Below are 18,193 nucleotides of genomic sequence, written 5' to 3'. Positions count from 1 at the left end.
GCCAGCTCCCCTCCCCAGGGGACAAGGAAGCTTCCTGGAGACCTGGCTGTCATCCCTCCCACCAGCCTGCCAGTCACACAGCTCTGGCCACCTTGGATCCAGGGTCATCTCCTGCTAACTGGGTGCTATTGGTGTTCAGACGCCACCTGTTGGCTCTGCCCTGGAGCATCTGCCCACACACTGCAGGGATGCATTTCAGCCCCACGGGGTCCTCAGCAAGCAGGAAGTGGGGCTGCAGTGAGGGCAGCAAGCAGGAAGTGGGGCTGCAGTGAGGGCAGCAAGCAGGAAGTGGGGCTGCAGTGAGGGCAGCAAGCAGGAAGTGGGGCTGCAGTGAGGGCAGCAAGCAGGAAGTGGGGCTGCAGTGAGAGCAGCAAGCAGGAAGTGGAGCTGCAGTGGGGGTAGGAAAGCAGGGACCACACTGGATTAGCCTTAGCACTAAGCTTCCACTGGCCACTGTGGCCACCCTATTCTCCATCTTAGCCAAATAAAAAAGGCCTAGGCCCCACCTGGAGGGGCAGGGGCAGGGATAGGGGTAGGGGCAGGGGCAGCCCACCCAGGGGGCAATGAGGAGACGGAGTAAGGGAGGCCGGGGCGAGGAGGAAAGAGCGAACTGTTTCAGGATCTGCAGAGGGCCAGGACCCCCTGGGGACCTCAGAGGATGCAGAGTGGCCAGAGGGAAGGTGGAGGGCGGTGTGAGGAAGGGCATTGGAAGTGAGAAACAGCGAAGGCCAACAGGGTGCCCAGGGCCCCTGGGAGAATCGAAGGGCACGAGTTTGCAGGGACAAGGAAGAATCAACCACCTCGCTAACACCTGGGGCAACAGCAAGGGCCCAAATACCACGCTGAGGGCTGCCCTTGGTCCTTCACGCCCTCACCCACAGAGTCACACGGACTCCTGGCTTGCAAAGCACCTTGCAGCCACTACCTCAAGGGCCTTCTCTTTCCCAACCATCTGGCAGCAGTCGGAGACCAGGGCTCAGAGAGTGACCTGGGAGGCACCGGGCATGGTTCTGGCCTGGGCTCCTGGCGGCAGCTGGCAGCCTTGCTGTGTGGCCGTGGGCACCCTGCCTCCTCTGGGAGTCCCGCAGCTCAGTGCAGAGGGTGGAGGCAGCTGTCTTGGAAGCCAGCTCTCTCCCGGCCAAGGCCAAGAGGAGGTGGGGCCGGTCAGCAGGGTCCATACAGGGCGGGCACAGCTGTGGGCGCTCAGAGGGCCTGGCTGGACAGGCAGACAGCTGAGGGCCAGCAGACAGCCTTACGGAGGAGCTGCTACTGTGGGGACAGGCAATGGCTCCTGGACACGACCTAACTGGATGCTCAGACACCTCCTCGCCCACGCCTGGGCTCGCACTGCTGCTCAGACACAATTAAAGCTCACACTCCCGGTGATGGGATGGTAATGGCCTCTCCATCTTCTCCCCTATCCAGACAGGGTCGCTGGCCAGGAGGCTGCCAGCCGCCAGCACTCGCCTCCGCGGCACGTGGATACCCAACATCCGGAGTCCTGGGAGGCTTTGGGGCTCCAGGCTCGGACCAGCACCAGGGCTACCCAAGGCTAGAAGGCCAGAGCCAGGCGACCTCAGCTCAGGCAGGGAGGGGAGACCCAGGGAAGGGAGTACACAGTGGAGACAGGCAATGCTCCAGGACCCCTTGAGCCTTCTCCCATACAAGCAACCCATATGCAGACTCAGCTCCCACATGTGACTGGCACGACCCCTCCTCACTACGACCCTCAGCTGGGAGATGGCGGGCAGCCCCAGGTGAAAGGTTCAAATGCCAGGGCTGCCAGGCCCTGCACCCTCCAGAGACAGATGGCACTTGGGTCAGAGTCAGATTCCCTGGGTTCCAGACATGTGGCCTCCCCCACTGCGAAGTGGGCATAGCGTCCTCCCTGGAGGGAGTTTGTGCACTGACCCGGCCCCAGGTCCTGCTCACTCTCGGGTGGCTGCTCTGCCCCTCTAACACCCCTGCGTATGCAGTTGGAGCAGGGCCTGTCTGGCGGAGACTCCCGGCACCATGGAGAGGGCCAGGGCCCCATGGAGACCAAGGACGGCTGCACTGCAGCCAGTGAACAGGCCACAGAACACATAGGGGACAGGCCCCCCTCACTGGCAGCCCTCAGCCTCCACCGGCCCCTGGGTGGCTCCACTTCTGCTCTTGGATGAACTTTACTGTATTTATCAACTCCATTCTTACACAGGAGAGAAAAGCGAAGATGCCCAACATAAACCAGCAAAGAGAAACGTGGCCTGGTGTGCTTCTGGCTGGGCCATCCATCGCCCAGACTCGGGCTGCGAATGTTCTGGGGCTGGCCTAGCCTCTCCCTGCACCTCCAACCCCCTGAACTCACCACACAGCCCTGCAGCATGGCTCTGCAGGACACCCTGTGTGCAGGGCTGAGATGCTACCTGTGGGACCTGAGTCCATCCTGGAGGCCAGCAGTGAGGGCTCAGGACAGGCCTAGCACTGGGGGCTGGCATGCTATCATCAGGGAGGGTCCAGCCACTGTCGTGGGAAGGGGGAGGTCACTCATGGGAGAGAGGTGGTGACTGTCATGGGGGAGGGATGGTCACTGTGGGGGAGGGGGTGATGACTGTCATAGGGGAGGAGGTGGTGACTGTCATGGTGGGGTGGTGAGGGTCATGGGGTAGGGGATGGTCATTGTGGGGGAGGGGTGGTGACTCTCATGGGAGAGGGGGGTGGTCATTGGGGAGGGGTGGTCACTGTCATGGGGGAGGAGTGGTGACGCATGGAGGAGGGGTGGTCACTGTCGTGGGGGAGGAGTGGTGACGCATGGAGGAGGGGTGGTCACTGTCATGGGGAAGGGGTGGTGACTCATGGGGGAGGGGTGGTCACTGCCATGAGGGAGGGACGTGGTCACTGTCATGGGGTAGGGGGTGGTCATAGGGGAGGGAGGTGGTCATTGTCATGGGGGAGGGGGGTGGTCACTGTCGGGGAGGGGTGGTGACTCATGGGGGTGAGGGATGGTCACTGTCATGGGGGAGGGAGGTGGTCACTGTCATGGGGGAGGGAGGTGGTCACTGACATGGGGGAGGGAGGTGGTCACTGTCATGGGGGAGGGACATGGTCACTGTCATGGGGAGGGACGTGGTCACTGTCATGGGGGAGGGACGTGGTCACTGTCATGGGAGAGGGAGGGGGTCACTGTGGGGGAAGGGCAGTCACTGTCTTTGCAGGCACTGACCAGTTTGACACGTTGGTTCCACAAGTACCGGCAAGTTGCTGTGGAGCGCACTACTCCAGGCTCTGGGTATGGGGCTGACCCCAGGCAGGCAAGGGCCGCTCACCATCTGTCGGGGCAGGGACCAACCAGAGACTCCCCGTGGGAGGCGGACAGGGAGCTAGGACAGTGGAGGGCAGTGCGGAGGGTCTCCCTGAGGAGGGCACGCCATGGAAGCCACAATGTTCAGAAAGGGGCAGGGGGCTCAGGGGCACATGGAAGCCAGCAGGGGTCCTCAGGGTGAGTCTCGGCGGTCCTGACAGGCTCCCCAGGATGGGGCAGGACACCCTAACTCAGAATCCAATGGCACCAGGCCTGGGGGGGCCACAGTGCCAAGGTCACTGCCCAGAACTGAGGCTGGCCCACTCTCCACTGTCTCCTGCCCAGTCACTTCCAGGCCTCTCAAGCCAGCCACACGGCACCCCGCGGGTCCTCTGACGGGCTGTCACCTCCACAGGGCCTGCAGACATCCCACAGGGCCTGCTACACTCTGCCTACGCCGTCCCAGCTGGCTACACTCTGCCTACGGCCACACGGGCTGCCCCAGCTGGCAAGTCCCTGAGGACAGAGAGCGTCCTTCCACCTGCCCACTTCACAGATGAAACGACCGAGGCCACTTGGAGTTCAAGGTCACCCAGCCAGTGAGTGGACACGGGCCTAAAGCCTGGACAGCATGTCCCCAGCCTGGCCCTTTGTTTTGTCCCAAGGACGATGCTGGGAGGAGGACAAAGGAAACGGATGCTGGGCGGGGCCATCTGTCCTGGTGGACAGGAGCCCCCAACACAACCCCGCTCCGCACCCTGCCTGACAGGAGCCGAGGACGCTCAAGGAAACCAGGAGCAAGGCGGAGAGTGGGCACCGGGAATCGTGCAACATGGCCCACTGCTGTGACACTGGCGGAGGGCGGGCACCAGCAATCGCGCAACACTGGCCCGCTGCTGTGACACTGGCGGAGGGCGGACACCAGCAATCACGCAACACTGGCCCGCTGCTGTGACACTGGCGGAGGGCGGGCACCAGCAACCGCGCAACACTGGCCCGCTGCTGTGACACTGGCGGAGGGCGGGCACCGGCAATCACGCAACACTGGCCCGCTGCTGTGACACTGGCGGAGGGCGGGCACCGGCAATCACGCAACACTGGCCCGCTGCTGTGACACTGGCGGAGGGCGGGCACCGGCAATCACGCAACACTGGCCCGCTGCTGTGACACTGGCGGAGGGCGGGCACCGGCAATCGCGCAACACTGGCCCGCTGCTGTGACACTGGCGGAGGGCGGGCACCGGCAATCACGCAACACTGGCCCGCTGCTGTGACACTGGCGGAGGGCGGGCACCGGCAATCGCGCAACATGGCCCGCTGCTGTGACACTGGCGGAGGGCGGGCACCGGCAATCGCGCAACATGGCCCGCTGCTGTGACACTGCTTCCCCTCCCCGGGCCTCAGCTGCCCCACGTGTTCACAACCCCACTAGCCACCTAGTCATTGAGGGCTGGCCACGAAGGGGGCTCTCTCTCAGACCCCAAGTCTGCCCTAGGGGACTTCTGAACCTATAATATCTTGCAAATCCCAAAGCCCCCAGTGAATGTGGGAGGAGAGTTGAGGGGACGAGGGTGCCAGCTTCCACAGGAAAGGGCTGCAGGAGCCGAGGTACGTAACACAGTTCCACAAAACTCTGCCGCCCACCTCCCGAGCCCTGTGCAGGCTGCAAAGACGGCCCCAGAGCAATCGGGCCTGCAAGGCCTGGCACGTGGGACCTCTGCTGCGTCACAGCCTTTCACGCATCACGTTGGAGCTCCTGTCACCGGGACCTGCTGCAGACCCGGGGGAGGGCTTCCTAAAGGCTAATGACAATTTGCATTTTGTTTTTCCCGTTTTCAGAGACCAAGGGGGGGAGTGATGCAGTGAGATGTGCGGATGCCTTCCAAGAACGACTCCCACCCCGTCACCCTCTGTCCTGCGCCTGCTGTTTGCTGGCATGAGGATCCACATCCGCTGTGTCACCCCCATGCTGCAGACAAAAAAACTGAGGCTGGGAGGGCCAGGCTGGCCATGGGGCCTTCCCACTCAGCACCACTCCTACTCCCCCCTGCTACCCGCCCTCCGCATAGTGCTGAGCTGTGAGGGGCTCCGAGGGCCACAGGCAAAGCCCGGGCCACCTGGGTCCTCTGGTCTAGACATAAGCCCAGGCCCTTGAGTGAATTCAGTTTAGCCCAGAGCACCAGCTTTTCTCCCGCCCTGACCCAGGCCTCTCCATCTCTGAGCTGGACGACTGCAGTGGCCTCCACATGGGGCGCCCTTGCCCCAGGAAAGGCCGCTGCTTGGCCCACACTCACCACACAGAGCACCAGAGGGAACCTGGGGCCAGGACTGCTGGATGGACAGGCCCTCACACAGAGGATCGCAGGAGGGGCAGCCAGCCCCAGCCTCCACTCCTCTGAACCCCATCCTGGGGTGGCTGCACCGGCACAAGCCCTCACCAGACCCTGGGAGCAGGACTCCCAGGCCAGGACAGGGAGAAGCCAGCCCCTTGGGTAAAGGCGCCACACGGGAATGCTGCGGAGTGAGCACCAGGAGGCTGGAGGTGGGCCAGTCCCACTGCGCAGGAGCCATGCCTCTCTCGGGATGCTGCCCTCTAACGGCCTCCTCATGCCCGCAGCCCTGTGTGGGGTTTGGGCTCTCTGGCAGAATGAGCTTCTGTGAGCGGCCTCCACTCCCTGGACTTCATCAACAAGCAGCGCCTCCTCTCTCCTCACGCCACTCTATGCCCCACAGGGAGGGCTGAGACTGGACCTTCCCAGGAGGATCTGATTCCAGTGCAAAGGGGAAGCAGGTCCATCTGCCTCTCTGGATGTGAAGCCTTCGGGGTAGTGCTCCTGGAAGAGCTCCTGAGCGCCCGTTTCTCTGCTTCCCTGGGAACAGTGGGCCTTGCCGCACCAGCAGAGAGGGATGGAAACCATCTCTGTGCTTCAGGTGGTTCTCTGGAGCATCTCAGCAGCAGCAAAGGGCTCGTTCAGCTCCAGAGAGAAGCCCCCAAAGCAGCCACCTGCCAGGGCCACAGGCCCAGAGCTGGCGCCTTCCTCTCTGGGGAGCCCAAGGACAGGAAAGGGTAAAGGGGAGGACACCTCACAGAGGCGGCGGGGGCCCCAAACACAGGTCTTGAGAAATGGGCGCTCCTCCACCAGGCCAAAGTAGGGGGTTGCCACAGCAGAGGCAGGGAGGTGGCGGGCCACAGAAGTAAGGGGCAAGGGAGAAGGGGACTGAGCCCCAGCACTGTGGGGTATTCCCTTCCTTTGAGAGTGGATGGCCTGCTTCCTGAGAGAGCAGAACTAGCCACAGGTCCTAACTCAGTAACTTAGCTGACTTACTGCCAGGCCTCCTCTTTTCTGGAAGAGTCAGCTCTTAGGCAGACATTTGCTCCAGAAACCCAGCCCCTGGGAGCTTCAGAGTGGGCAGGTCCTAGCACCTTCTGCAAATGAGGGGCCAGAAGGGAAGGATGTTCAAGGTCACACACAGAGGCTCGGATCCCACTGCCAACAGAGCGTGTCCCCACCACGCTGCCTGACTGATGTGTTCTATGTACACTCAGGCATCAAGGGAGAAGAGGCTCAAACATGCATGCACACACACACACACATGCATGCACACACACATTCGCACACATACAAGCATACACACACGTGCACAATACACACATGTACACACATGCACTCACACATGCATGTACTCATACACACACGCACACACATTCACACATGCATGCACACACACACACATGCACTCACGTGCATCACACGCACTCACACATGCATGCACTCACGCACACACATGCACGAACACACATGCACACACACACGTGCACACATGCAGGCCCAGACTCAGGTGCCTCTTGGGATACTCTGTTTTAGCAACTGTCTCAAGAAGATTAACCATGGGCTAGAGATACATTTGGCAGCAGATATTATACATGTGTAAACGTTAAAGAAATGAAGAATAATCAGCATCCAATGTCCACACCCTACAGTTGCACCCCGACAGCACACCCCACCACCTGCTGGTAGTACCACCAAATTGCAGGTTCAGTTCTAAGCAATCTATTCAACCTTTCAAAAAAAAGTTACTGGGAACTGCATTAAGCACCAAATCATCTTCATTAGAGCCAAACAGCCTCCTGGAAATCTAACCACACAGCAAAGGAAATGACCATGGTGATTGAGAGGCTACCCCAGCATATACCCCGGCTCCTGGCCGGAGGGCTGTGCCCTATTAGGGAAACCCAGGAAGGAGGGAATGGGGAGGGGGTTCCCAGACTCCCATCTCTCCCTTATTGGACCAGATGGCCAGAGAGAGGTGGTTAGAATGGGCAAGGCCATGGAGGCCTAGTTCCAGCGCCACCAGGCCGAGGGTAAGCAATGGTGCAGCAGGGCTGGAACCTGGGCTCCCCTGGTCCCTGGCCTCCACATGTGGAGCATGGAGAGTGAGCACACTTGCCCACGCCAGCCTCACCTCCATCTGCAGGATGGCCTCCTCTCGCAGTCGGATGGCCTCCAGGTCCTCCTCAGTGATGTCCGGGAGCAGCGCTTGCTCCTGGCCCTGCCACATGTTGTCACTCCCATTAAAGATCTTCTCATCATCAGCCAGCTCAGCAAACGGGGCCTGGGGACTCTGCTGATGACAGACAGACCTTGTTAGCACTGACCCCTCCCATTACTACCACGCCCCAGGCCCAGACCTTGTTAGCACTGACAACCCCCATTACCACCACGCCCCAAGGCCAAGTCTTCCCATGGCTCTGAGCAGGCCACACAGCTCTGTCTCAAGATGAGATGAGGCTACAGATGCTAGGCCCCAGCCTCCCACACCTCTGGGAGTTGCGGGCCCCCAGAGCTCTGGGCAGCGCCGTGCACACTGTGAGGGCAGGAGAGGAGCTGGGGCTACTGTGAGCAGTGGGCCAGGGTCACAGGCGAGTGGACACTGGTTCCCACCTTTTGGCACATGCCCCCAACTCTGATCATCCCAGGCCTGTCTGCAAGGAGAGCTCGTGAGCCCTACGACCCCCATGCCAAGCCAGGATTACCCCGTCCTTGGCCAGAGAGAGGACAGGAGAGCAAAACGTGGCCCTGACCCCAGAGAGCACACAGTCTACCTCGCGTTCCCAGCTTTTGGGGGTCACAGGCCCCTTTGTGGATCCCCAGAAAAGTGCCCCTATGCACATAAACACAAATTCTACCTCTTCATTTTGGGGGCTGTGAGCCCAATGCAGGCCCCATCAAGGAGCCAGTTTCCGAGCCAGGGGCAGAGGCTGCAGCGCGGGGCTCAGAGATGAGGTGGGACTGCAGGCAGGGCACAGATGCACCTGCAGGAACCCACAGGAACCTGCCCTCCCATGACAGCCGTGGGGAGCAAGCCTGAGAGGTTTTTGGAATTTGTTTTCATTCCTTGTTAATTTATTTGCCTCATTTGGAAATTCAACAAAATGGTGCTCTCTGAGGGGACACTAGGTCTGAGGTGGGGCCTTCTACGGCCATGAGCCTGTCACTGGGCATCAATCTGGGCCTCCCTGGCGCCAGTCACCTGGGAAAGACCGCAGACGTCAGTCCCTGGTGTCATCAGTCCCGCACGTCAGGTCCCAAGTGGAGGTGTAGGGGCCTGGGAGCACCTGGCAGAGGGGAGGGTGGGCAGGAGGCAGGAAGGGTCCATGCTGCAGCCGCCACCTCCTGGTGCACACGTTCATACTGAACTGAAAACGCGACAATAGTGGCAATCCCACCCCGCAGCCCTTCCTTCCCCTCCCGTCAAGAGGCCGCAGTGCCCCCCACCTGCCCTACCCATGCCAGCGGGGCTGCCTTCACCTTAGGAAGCTGTGTGCGTGACTGAGAGTGCCTGTGTGATTGTGGGATGTGTGACCATGTGACATTGTGTGTGTGTGAGAGGGAAAAAGGCAGACAGGAAAAGGCACCGAGAATGAGCAGAGCAGAAAACCGAGGCGGCAGCCTGGTCAGGCCCAGTCTCACCACAAACACCTACTCCACTCAGCCACGCCCCCGATCTTCCTGGAAACCCTGCAGGGAGAAGCCAGGGCCTTCACAACAGCCGAGTACACTGAGGCAGAGCAAGGCAGGGAGCTGGCGCTGTGCTCAATCAGGGCGAGCCTGTGGGGCTTTGCAGCAGCACCTGCTCTCAGACACACATCAAGGTTCGGTGAGCGCGAGGACAAGGCAACAGCGGTGGGGACGGCTGAAAACGAACAGGGCCACGTGTGCCAGGCCCACTGACGCCACGCTACCTTTACTTGCTCCTCATGCTCCTGAGGCACCATAATGACCCTCCCACTCACCATCCGGGAGACTCAGGGAGTTCACAGCCACCTAAGCCACTCTGCAGCCAAGGTGCAATTCAGCAAACCTGGCCAGGCTGCTGCCTCCTGCAGCCCTCAGGAGCAGACCCATGGCGGCCTTGGCCCCGCCCCCAGATCCACCTTCCCCTCAGCTTCACACATGCTGTGCCCACACATGCTCCCCGACACAAATCCCGGGACCACCCTCCCTGCCCAGGCAGGCGCTCTCCCAGCTGACTCGCCCGGCCGCTGGTCTTGGCCCAGTGGGCGTCACCACATGTCTGGAGAGGAGGATCTGACAGAGGCGGGACTGTGCCTGTCCTGATGCCTCCGGGCCTTCTGTGGCAGTGAGGCAGGGAGCACAGTGGCTGGGCCTGGATCGGAGCCCCTGATGGGACAGGACTCTCAGGATGGGGCCGCCCAGCTCACACCAGAGCCTGGGACTCAGTCACAGGCCCCCTCCCTTGCCTGTCCCCACCCATGTCTCCCCAGCCCTCTGGGGGACACAATCAAGGTCCCCTCCCAGGTCTGGGAAAGGCCCCCGCTAAGTATGGGGTCCCAGCCAGACTGCACCTCTGCTCATCAGGGCCCTCAGGCAGTGTGGACAGCTTTGCCAGTTCCTAGCCTCTGAGGGTACAGGGCCCTACCTAGCTGTCATCCTAGACATGAGATCTGGGTACAATGTGTGGAACTGACTGGGAATGGGAATCCAGGCTAGACCTGTGGGGTGCAGGCAGCCTCTCTGCTTCATCTCTCCCCACTGGACTCTGCTGGCCTCCACCGTGCCTAGGAACAGCACTGTCCACCAAGAGCAGCCGGCCATGCAGGCCAGGAGGCAAGGCATGGTGAAGAATCCCGTCAGTGCTAGGCATGGAGGGCCGCAGGGGTACAGCTGCCGCCCCAACCCATCCCACTCACGTCCAGAGTTCTTGCTGTGCCCCTCTCGTGTGTGTGGGCATCTGGGGACATGGGCTGCAGGGCAGCCTGGCTCATGGGACCAGCTCTGTCGGCTCCCCCGTGCTCGGGGACTATAACCTCAGTCGCCCTGCAAGGAAGCTGCAGAGGCTGAGACTTGCTCATCTTCTGCCCTTTCCCAAACTGAAAGCCACCTCACCACACCGTGCAGCTCAGGGTGGGCACGTGCAGAGACCCCAACCAGAGGAAGTGCCGTGAGCGCTCCTGGGGAGGTTTCTCGTGGGGGAGAGTGGGTGCTCACCTCCTCTAGAGCAGTCACTGGCCCCGCCTGGCTTCCCAGCAGGTGCTGCTCCCAAAAACCGCCCAGGCTGAGTCACATTTATGTCCAGGGCCCGGTGAAGCGCCCCCACCTCCTGAGGCCCGAGAATTGTGGGGACTGGAGCTGGAGCAGATGCACAGGTGACAACCAAGTACGGAGAGATGGACCCCGGCTGGGCACCGAACCAGTGGATCCACAAACAAGCACTTCATTGCGTTTCTAGCAGAAGCCACCCCAGGTGGGCACGAGGCTAGGAGGGCTCTGCTGGTGCGACTGCATCCAGGACGGGACGGCGGGCTCCTCACTAGTCCCCACAGTTCTGCTGAGACGGCTGATGACAACAGGACCAACAGCCCCAGCACCCCCGGAGGGACGCGGCACGAGACTGGAGACAACAGGACCAACAGCCACAGCACCAGCCACCTCTGGAGGGATGTGGCATGAGGTTAGGTGCTACTTCCTTTCTCCCATTTCCTCAGGCCCCTCCAGGGTGGGCATGGCCACCCTCGTCTAAAGGGGCAGCTTATCCACATCCTGCAGGTGGGATGGTGAGGCTGCCCTAGGCAGGTTCTCCTTCCCAAGCCAACTTCATCCTACACACCACCCTGACACGGGTAAAAGCTAGCACAGGCCTTTAAATAAATAAATACGTGGATAGATGAATATAAAATAAAAGATCTAAAAAATCTGTTGACAAGTGCAACTCGTCCAAGGTGGTAATTATCACCTCCCCTTCCTGGAGTGGGCGGGAGGAAGTGAGCAGTGCCTGGCGGTGGGAGCCCAGGGAGGCGCTGGCCTCGCGCCAGGCCCAGCAACCCCAACGCCTCCTTCCTACGGCTCCAGCCCCTAGGCTTCCGGGGTGCTTGCATAAAGAGCCTGGGCTCAGGTTCCGGCCCCAGCACTGGTGCCAGCTGTGAGGCCCCAGGCGTGCCACGCACTTCTCTGGGCCTCACTGTCATCTGTAGAATGGCGACAGTGGCACTCACAGCCCCGTGGTCTATGCCCCTCAAGCTCCACCCACACGGTCTGACCCCTCACGGCTGCAGAACACAGCAGGCACACACCTCACTCCACCAGGAACCCCTGAGCACGAGGCTCTCCTGAGGTGCGAGGGCTCAGGAACACTACCCCTCACTTCCTGGGGGCCTAGGGAGGGTCCTCAGCTTCCCTGAGCCTCCAGCTTCACTTCCAGGGAATGGAGCTGACCTCAGCACATCCTAGTGTCGCCCAGAGAGCTCGAGGTGAAGCACGTGAGGTCGCAGCATACAGCACAGATGCCACAAGATGCCACACTCTGACTCAGGTGGGAAACCAGGCTGAGCTGTGCTTCTCCCAAGTGCTGTGAGCTACAGGGCAGAGATGCTCCCCCCAGGGGGACACGGCCATACACGCCCTCGGAGAGCGGCATGAGGATTGAGCACAGCCTCCCGCCTGCCAACAGTGACAGGCTCTACAACAGCCCCACTGACTGGGATCCCATGGCCTGGGTAAAGTCAAAGGCCCCAGGTAAACTTAGTAAACTGTTGAGGTAAGAGGTCCCTGGGGCAGCCCAGCTGCGATGTCCAGGGATGGAGATGCAGGGGCATGCCCTCGGCCCTGACAACAAACAGCCACAGGCGAGGGGCCCGGAGGAAATGTGGTCCCTCCTACGATGAAACCCTCTAGGCCAGCTAATGCAGGCCGGTGAGACGCCTGGGTGGAGAAGGCACCACGGGACGTTCTGTGCGACGTTCCCTGGACTTGGGGGTTTCAATGACAGCTCCCCAGGAGCTGCGGGCAGAGGGTGCTGGGCACCCATGGACACCTGCCTCGGATCTGTGCCTTGGGATTGCTGCCACCTCCCGCATGTGGAGAAGGAGGAAGCTCGGAAGGATGGGGAGGGTGCAGGGGTGGGAGGGGGGTGCAAATGGGGCTCCATGTGGACACCCAGGAAGGCAGCCGGGCTGGGGGATGTGAGCCACGTGGACGCCCAGGAAGGCGGCAGGGCTGCGGTGCAAGCCGTGTGGATGCCCAGGAAGATGGCCTGGCTGGGGTGCAAGCCGTGTGGATGCCCAGGAAGGCGGCCGGGCTGGGGTGCAGGCCAGAGGAGACCCCACAGGTGCTCGGTCTCCCTCACCTCTGCAGCGGGAGGATCGGGGGCCCGGTGCTGCTCTCCCCAGCGGTGCAGGACAAAAGCCAGGGGAGGAAGAGATGGCTTAGATGCCCGGGTCCCTCCGCGGCCTCCTCCTGAAAAGCTCACAAAGCGCTCCTTTATTCTCCGCACAAAGGCCCAATTTGGGTCTTGAGCTCCGAGGCTGGGATTAGGGATTTGCTGGCAAGGTGCTGGGGCCAGCGCAGAGGGGACGGCCCTGTGATAGTTTTCCAGCTCAAGAGGCAGACACACAAAGGAGGCTTTCTCCTCCCCACAGGGCTCAGGGCCTCGGTCCCTGTTCCGACAAGCAGGGAAGACACGCTCTAACGTGAGTGCTGGAGACAGGGTGCACGCGGTTTCCCGTGGGAAGAGACTCCGCTCTGCTGGCATTCAGAAAGCAGGGACCTGAGGCCGGCGCCCAGGCTCTCCAAGGCTCTGGGAAGTAGACCACTTTCTCATGCACTCCGAACCAAGGGAGGGCAGGGGCCAGGGCGAGAGGCGCTCACACAGGGGCAGCGGTGTCTTTTCAGGAACCCCAGGTAGTTCATTGTTTCCTCCACGCAGCAACAGACTCTATCGACATTTATAACGTCAAATTTATCGATGTTTATAAAGTCCCTACGCTTTTCTTTTTTTAACGTGTAGCTGGTGGAGTCTCCGGAGGCAAAGCCCAGAATGTCAGGACGGACATGGCTGTGGCAATGCTTCCCCGAGTCCCACGTTAAATCAAAGGGAACTGGACCCAGAGACAAGGGGTGACCCCAGCCCTTTACCCCAGGCAGGGAGGTGTGTCTAAGGAATTTCCAGCCAGCCAGTGAGAGTAAAGCGCATCTTCACTTCTGCAGCCTGGCTGGGGACACACAAAGTCCTGGTGGAAATGTAGGCTGAGGTGGCCGGTGACGGCAGAGACAGAGCATGATCTGCCACTGGGGCCGTTCCCCTGACGCTGTCCCAGGGACTGGGGTGCTGCTCACTGGTTGAGCCCAAGCTGGGTTTGAGACTAACCCTCGACCTAGCTGGAAACTACTGACCACAGCCAGGATCTCCAACTCCAGACAGGCTGAGCTGCCCACCCCACACCCAGGGGAGACAGGCGGGGGACAGGGAAGGCAGCCAGTGCCCCTTGCCCTTGCCAGGGCTGCCCAGCCTGTGAGCAGCAGCCCCCAAGTCCCCCTACGTCAGCCCAGCATCAACTTGGCAACAGTCCTTTTGCTGAACAGGGTTGCATATCATCTCATCATTGATAGCTGGCAAATTCCTAGAAATAATCTAACCTTCCGTGATTTCTCAGAAGCACTACTGGCCACTCCCCACCTTTTTAAAAGAAAATTCTTCCAAAAGGCCATACGGCTATGTTTCAATGCCAGGTGCAAAGAGTACAGCTCTATGACTGCTTACAAAGGAAACACGTCCCAGCCAAGACACAGGACACTGGCCAGGACTCCCGAGGCCTCCCTCCAGCACCTGTCATCCCACGCCCCCAACAGAGAAGAACCCAGCTCCGACTTCTAACGCTGTCCACTGGTGGGGCCTGGTTCTGAACACTACAGAAATGGCATCCCACAGTCTATCCCCTTGGGTCTCAGGCTTCTTGGATGCAGCATTATGTCCGAGGCATCACCAGTGGGCGTGGTGGCCACAGTTCATTCTTTGGCTGCTGTAGAGTCCCCTGTGGCATGAATTCCGCTTGGACTCAGCATTATGTCCGAGGCATCCCCGGTGGGCGTGGTGACCGCAGTTCACTCTTTTGGTTGCTGTGGAGTCCCCGGTGGCATGAATTCAGCAGGTGCTGCTTCCCGGTGCTGGTGAAGACTGGGCGGGGTTCCAGGTCACACCACTGCATGGGGTGCTGCTATGAGCATTCTCCCACATGACTTCTGTCAACACACACAGTTGTCCTGTCTCCACGGAGTGGCCGAGGACTCCCACAGACACCAGAATCTGTGGGTGCGCAAGTCCCTGATATAAAATGACTTGATATTTTCATACAACCTACGCACATCCTCCCATATATTTAAATCACCTCTAGGTTGCCTATAATATTTAATATGATGTAAATGCTGTGTAGTAAATAGCATAGTTGCTCTACTGTATTGTTTCGGAAACGATGACAAGAAGAGAAGAGGCTGTACATGTTCAGAACAGCTGCCATTCTTTAAAAATATTTTCAGTCTGTGATTGGTGGAATCCACGGATGTGAAACTCATGGATATGAAGGGCCCACAGATATGCATGTCTGTTGGGCAGAACTGCAAGACCCTAGGTAAGAAAATGCTGGACTTGACAGATATTTTCCAACAGTGTTCAAAGTGGTGATGCAGAGGCACACCCCACCGGTAAGGCATGAGGGTGCAACGACCTGCACGCAGGCCCACACTCGGCTTTTGCAGGGGTTCTCACTCATGTTTGCTCTAGTTATTTGTGTGGGTGTGGTGTGTGGTGATACACCACCATGGGTTTCTTTGCCATTTTTCTGATAACTCACGTTGCCAAGTACACGTTCACAGGCTTATGAGCCCCCTGGAATCCTCTTCTGTGAGGTGCCTGTGGAAGGCTGCTGCCCTTTTACTGTTTTTCAGCAGAGTTGTCTGCCCTTTCCTTGTTGATCTGTAAGATATCTTTATATATTAAGGATGTAAGTCCTTTTCACACGTGTTGTGCAAACATCCTCCCCTGTGCTGTGGGCTGCACTCTCTTACTGGGGTATAATTTTAACAAAGTGTGTCTACCTTCTCCTTTGTGGGCGGCACTTGTGCGTCTGTGTAAGAAATACTTGCTCACCATGAAGGCATCAACAGAGCCTCCCATGGAGCCTTCTGGAGTGCTACTGCCTTATCTTTCACACGTGGGTCTGTGGTCTGGCTGGAAGTGCTTTCTGCACAGGATGAGTTGTTGGTGAAGGGTCCTTTTTTTCCAGTTCGAACATCCGAGTGATCCGTATCAAGCCCTGAATGAATCACCCACCTCCTGTGGCAGGGCAGTCCGCCTCGGCCGCAAACCCAGCTGCCACGTATCTGTGGTCTGTGTCCGGTCTTCACTCCGTCCCACGGGCTGATGCATCCACGGGCTGGTGTGTCTAGCCTCGCACAAACACCACACTGTTTTTATTTCTGTGCTTTATAGTGTGTTCCAATACCTGATAGTATAAATCTCTTTCGCTGTTCTTCAAAATTGCCTTCACTATTTTGGGTCTTTCCTATTTCCATATACATTTTGGAATCAGCTTGACAGTTCACTCACACACACACACACTGAAAACCTGCTAGAACTTTACTGGGATTATATTGAGCCTACAGATCCACTGGGTGAGAGCTGACATCTCCATACACATGGTATCCCCTCCGTGGTTTAGATCATCCACTGGGTGAGAGCTGATATCTCTGTAAACACAGTATCCCCTGCATGGTTTAGGTCATCTGTCATTCCTCTCAGTAATGTGGCATAGTTTTTAATGTAGAGGCCTTAACTGCTCTTCATAGAATTTTTTGAAGAAATTTATTGTAATAAATTATGACATCAGTTTTTAAATTTCCTCTCCAAACTGTCTTTTGCCAGCACACACAATGTCTTCTTGTCTGTTGACCTGTCCTGCCACATTCACTGATGAATTCTAACAGCACGCTACAGATGCGTTCAGATTTTCCATGGACATAATCGTGCTGTCTACGAAACACAGTTTCTTCTCAATCTTACTTTGTTTTTCATGCCATACAGCGTTGGAGACGACTTCTGGCACAATGGGGAACAGAAACAATAGTACTAGATGACCTCGTTTTATCCTCTATCTTAGGAGAAAAGATGTTAACATCTCCTCAGTAAGTATAACGTTAACTGTAGGGTTTTTGAAGATACCTTCTGGCAGATTAAAGGCATTCTTATCTATTCCTAGTTTGCCAGGATTTTTTTAGCCTCCTGGAGTGTTGAATTGTATCAAGTGCTTTTCCTATCTGTTGAAATAACCTGTACACATATCCTCACTTCTTCTGTATTCCGTGGTGAATCATACCCAGACTCTGAATGCAAATCAGCCCTGCATCCCTACAATCAACCCCACTTTATAATGATGTATCATCCTTTTACACGTTGATTGATTGAAGTTACTAATATTTAGGATTTTTGTCTCTATGTTCATAAGAGAGACTAGCATGTTATTTTCCTTCCTGGGATCCTTGTAAGAATCTGGAATCAAGCTACTGGGGCCTCATGAGGCAGACAAGGTGTGTTTCCTCCCTGCCGTATTCTCTCTGTGTGTGTGTGTAAACTGCTGCTAGCTACTGCACAAATACGGGACTGAATTCACCCATACAGCTATTGAGGTCTAGAGTTTTCTTTGTGGGATATTTTTAATTTACGGATTTAATTTTTTAATAAATATTCAACATCCCAGACTTTCTGTACCTCTTGGTAAATTACAGTTTTCTAAAAAAAAAGTTTCCTCAAAGCTGTCGAATTTATCGACGTTCATAACGTCCCTACGTTTTTCTTTTTTTAATGTGTAGGACTGGTAATGATCTACCCGTTTTCACTCTGATACTGGTCATCTGTGTTTTCTCTTTGTATCCTGATTAATCTTGTAGGGGTTTAACAATCCTTTCAAAGAGCCAATTCTTTTGGCTTTGCTAACCTTCCTACTGTATGTCTGTTTTGTATTTCATTGATTTCTGCCTTAGCGATTGCATATATTACTACATAACGCAGCACCCATCCTTGGCTTGCTCAGTCTGCCTTCAACGTGTATGTTACCTCTCTGACGATGCGAGGACATCACGACACTTTAACGCCATTTGCCTCCCCTCTGTCTTCTGGGCCATTTTGTCAATAGCACACACCTGACAGTATCTGAAGCCCGCCAGTCCTCATCATCACCGTTTCATGGTCAACATTAACCCGGGCACGACCACATCAACTGTTTCCAGTGTCTCTCACTCCCTCCTCCGGGACGTGCTATCTCTGAGATCACTCCTTTTCCACCTGAGGGGGTTCTGTTGACGAGGAGTTCTCTCATTTTGTCTCTCTAAAACTGTTTTCACTTTGCCTTTATTTCTGAAGCACGTCTTCTCCAGGGTGCAGCTGGAGATTAGTTATGTTTCTCAAGCTTTTTGAAGGCACACTTCCACTGTCTTCTGGGTTCCATCGTTTCTTCTAAGAAAGTCAGGTGTCAGTCTTGTCCCTTTAAAAATCACATGACTTTTTTCTCTGACTTGAATGTGCTCTTAACATTTTTTTTTTCTAGTTTGAATCTGCTTTTCTAAGA

At 57.5% G+C, this 18,193-nt stretch overlaps 1 protein-coding gene across 20 annotated transcripts in view; it reads right to left on the bottom strand.

Moving 5' to 3' along the window:
• Positions 1-18,193, bottom strand: part of TSNARE1 (t-SNARE domain containing 1) — a 139,383-nt gene that overhangs the window by 23,654 nt on the left and 97,536 nt on the right. For 18 of the 20 annotated variants that reach the window (XR_004054310.1, XR_004054309.1, XM_030921024.1 and 15 more), the window contains one exon: positions 7,744-7,905. Coding sequence is in view for 18 of the 20 variants with exons in the window: in XM_030921024.1 (XP_030776884.1) it covers positions 7,744-7,905 (162 nt within the window). In the remaining 2 variants the exon portion in view is untranslated. The remainder of the gene's footprint in view (positions 1-7,743; positions 7,906-18,193) is intronic. The other 2 variants (XM_030921035.1, XM_030921028.1) reach the window with 1 other exon arrangement.

This window comes from Rhinopithecus roxellana, chromosome 17 (genome assembly GCF_007565055.1).
Source record: "Rhinopithecus roxellana isolate Shanxi Qingling chromosome 17, ASM756505v1, whole genome shotgun sequence".
Taxonomy (NCBI): domain Eukaryota; kingdom Metazoa; phylum Chordata; class Mammalia; order Primates; family Cercopithecidae; genus Rhinopithecus; species Rhinopithecus roxellana.
This window is presented reverse-complemented; position numbering and strand designations above follow the sequence as displayed.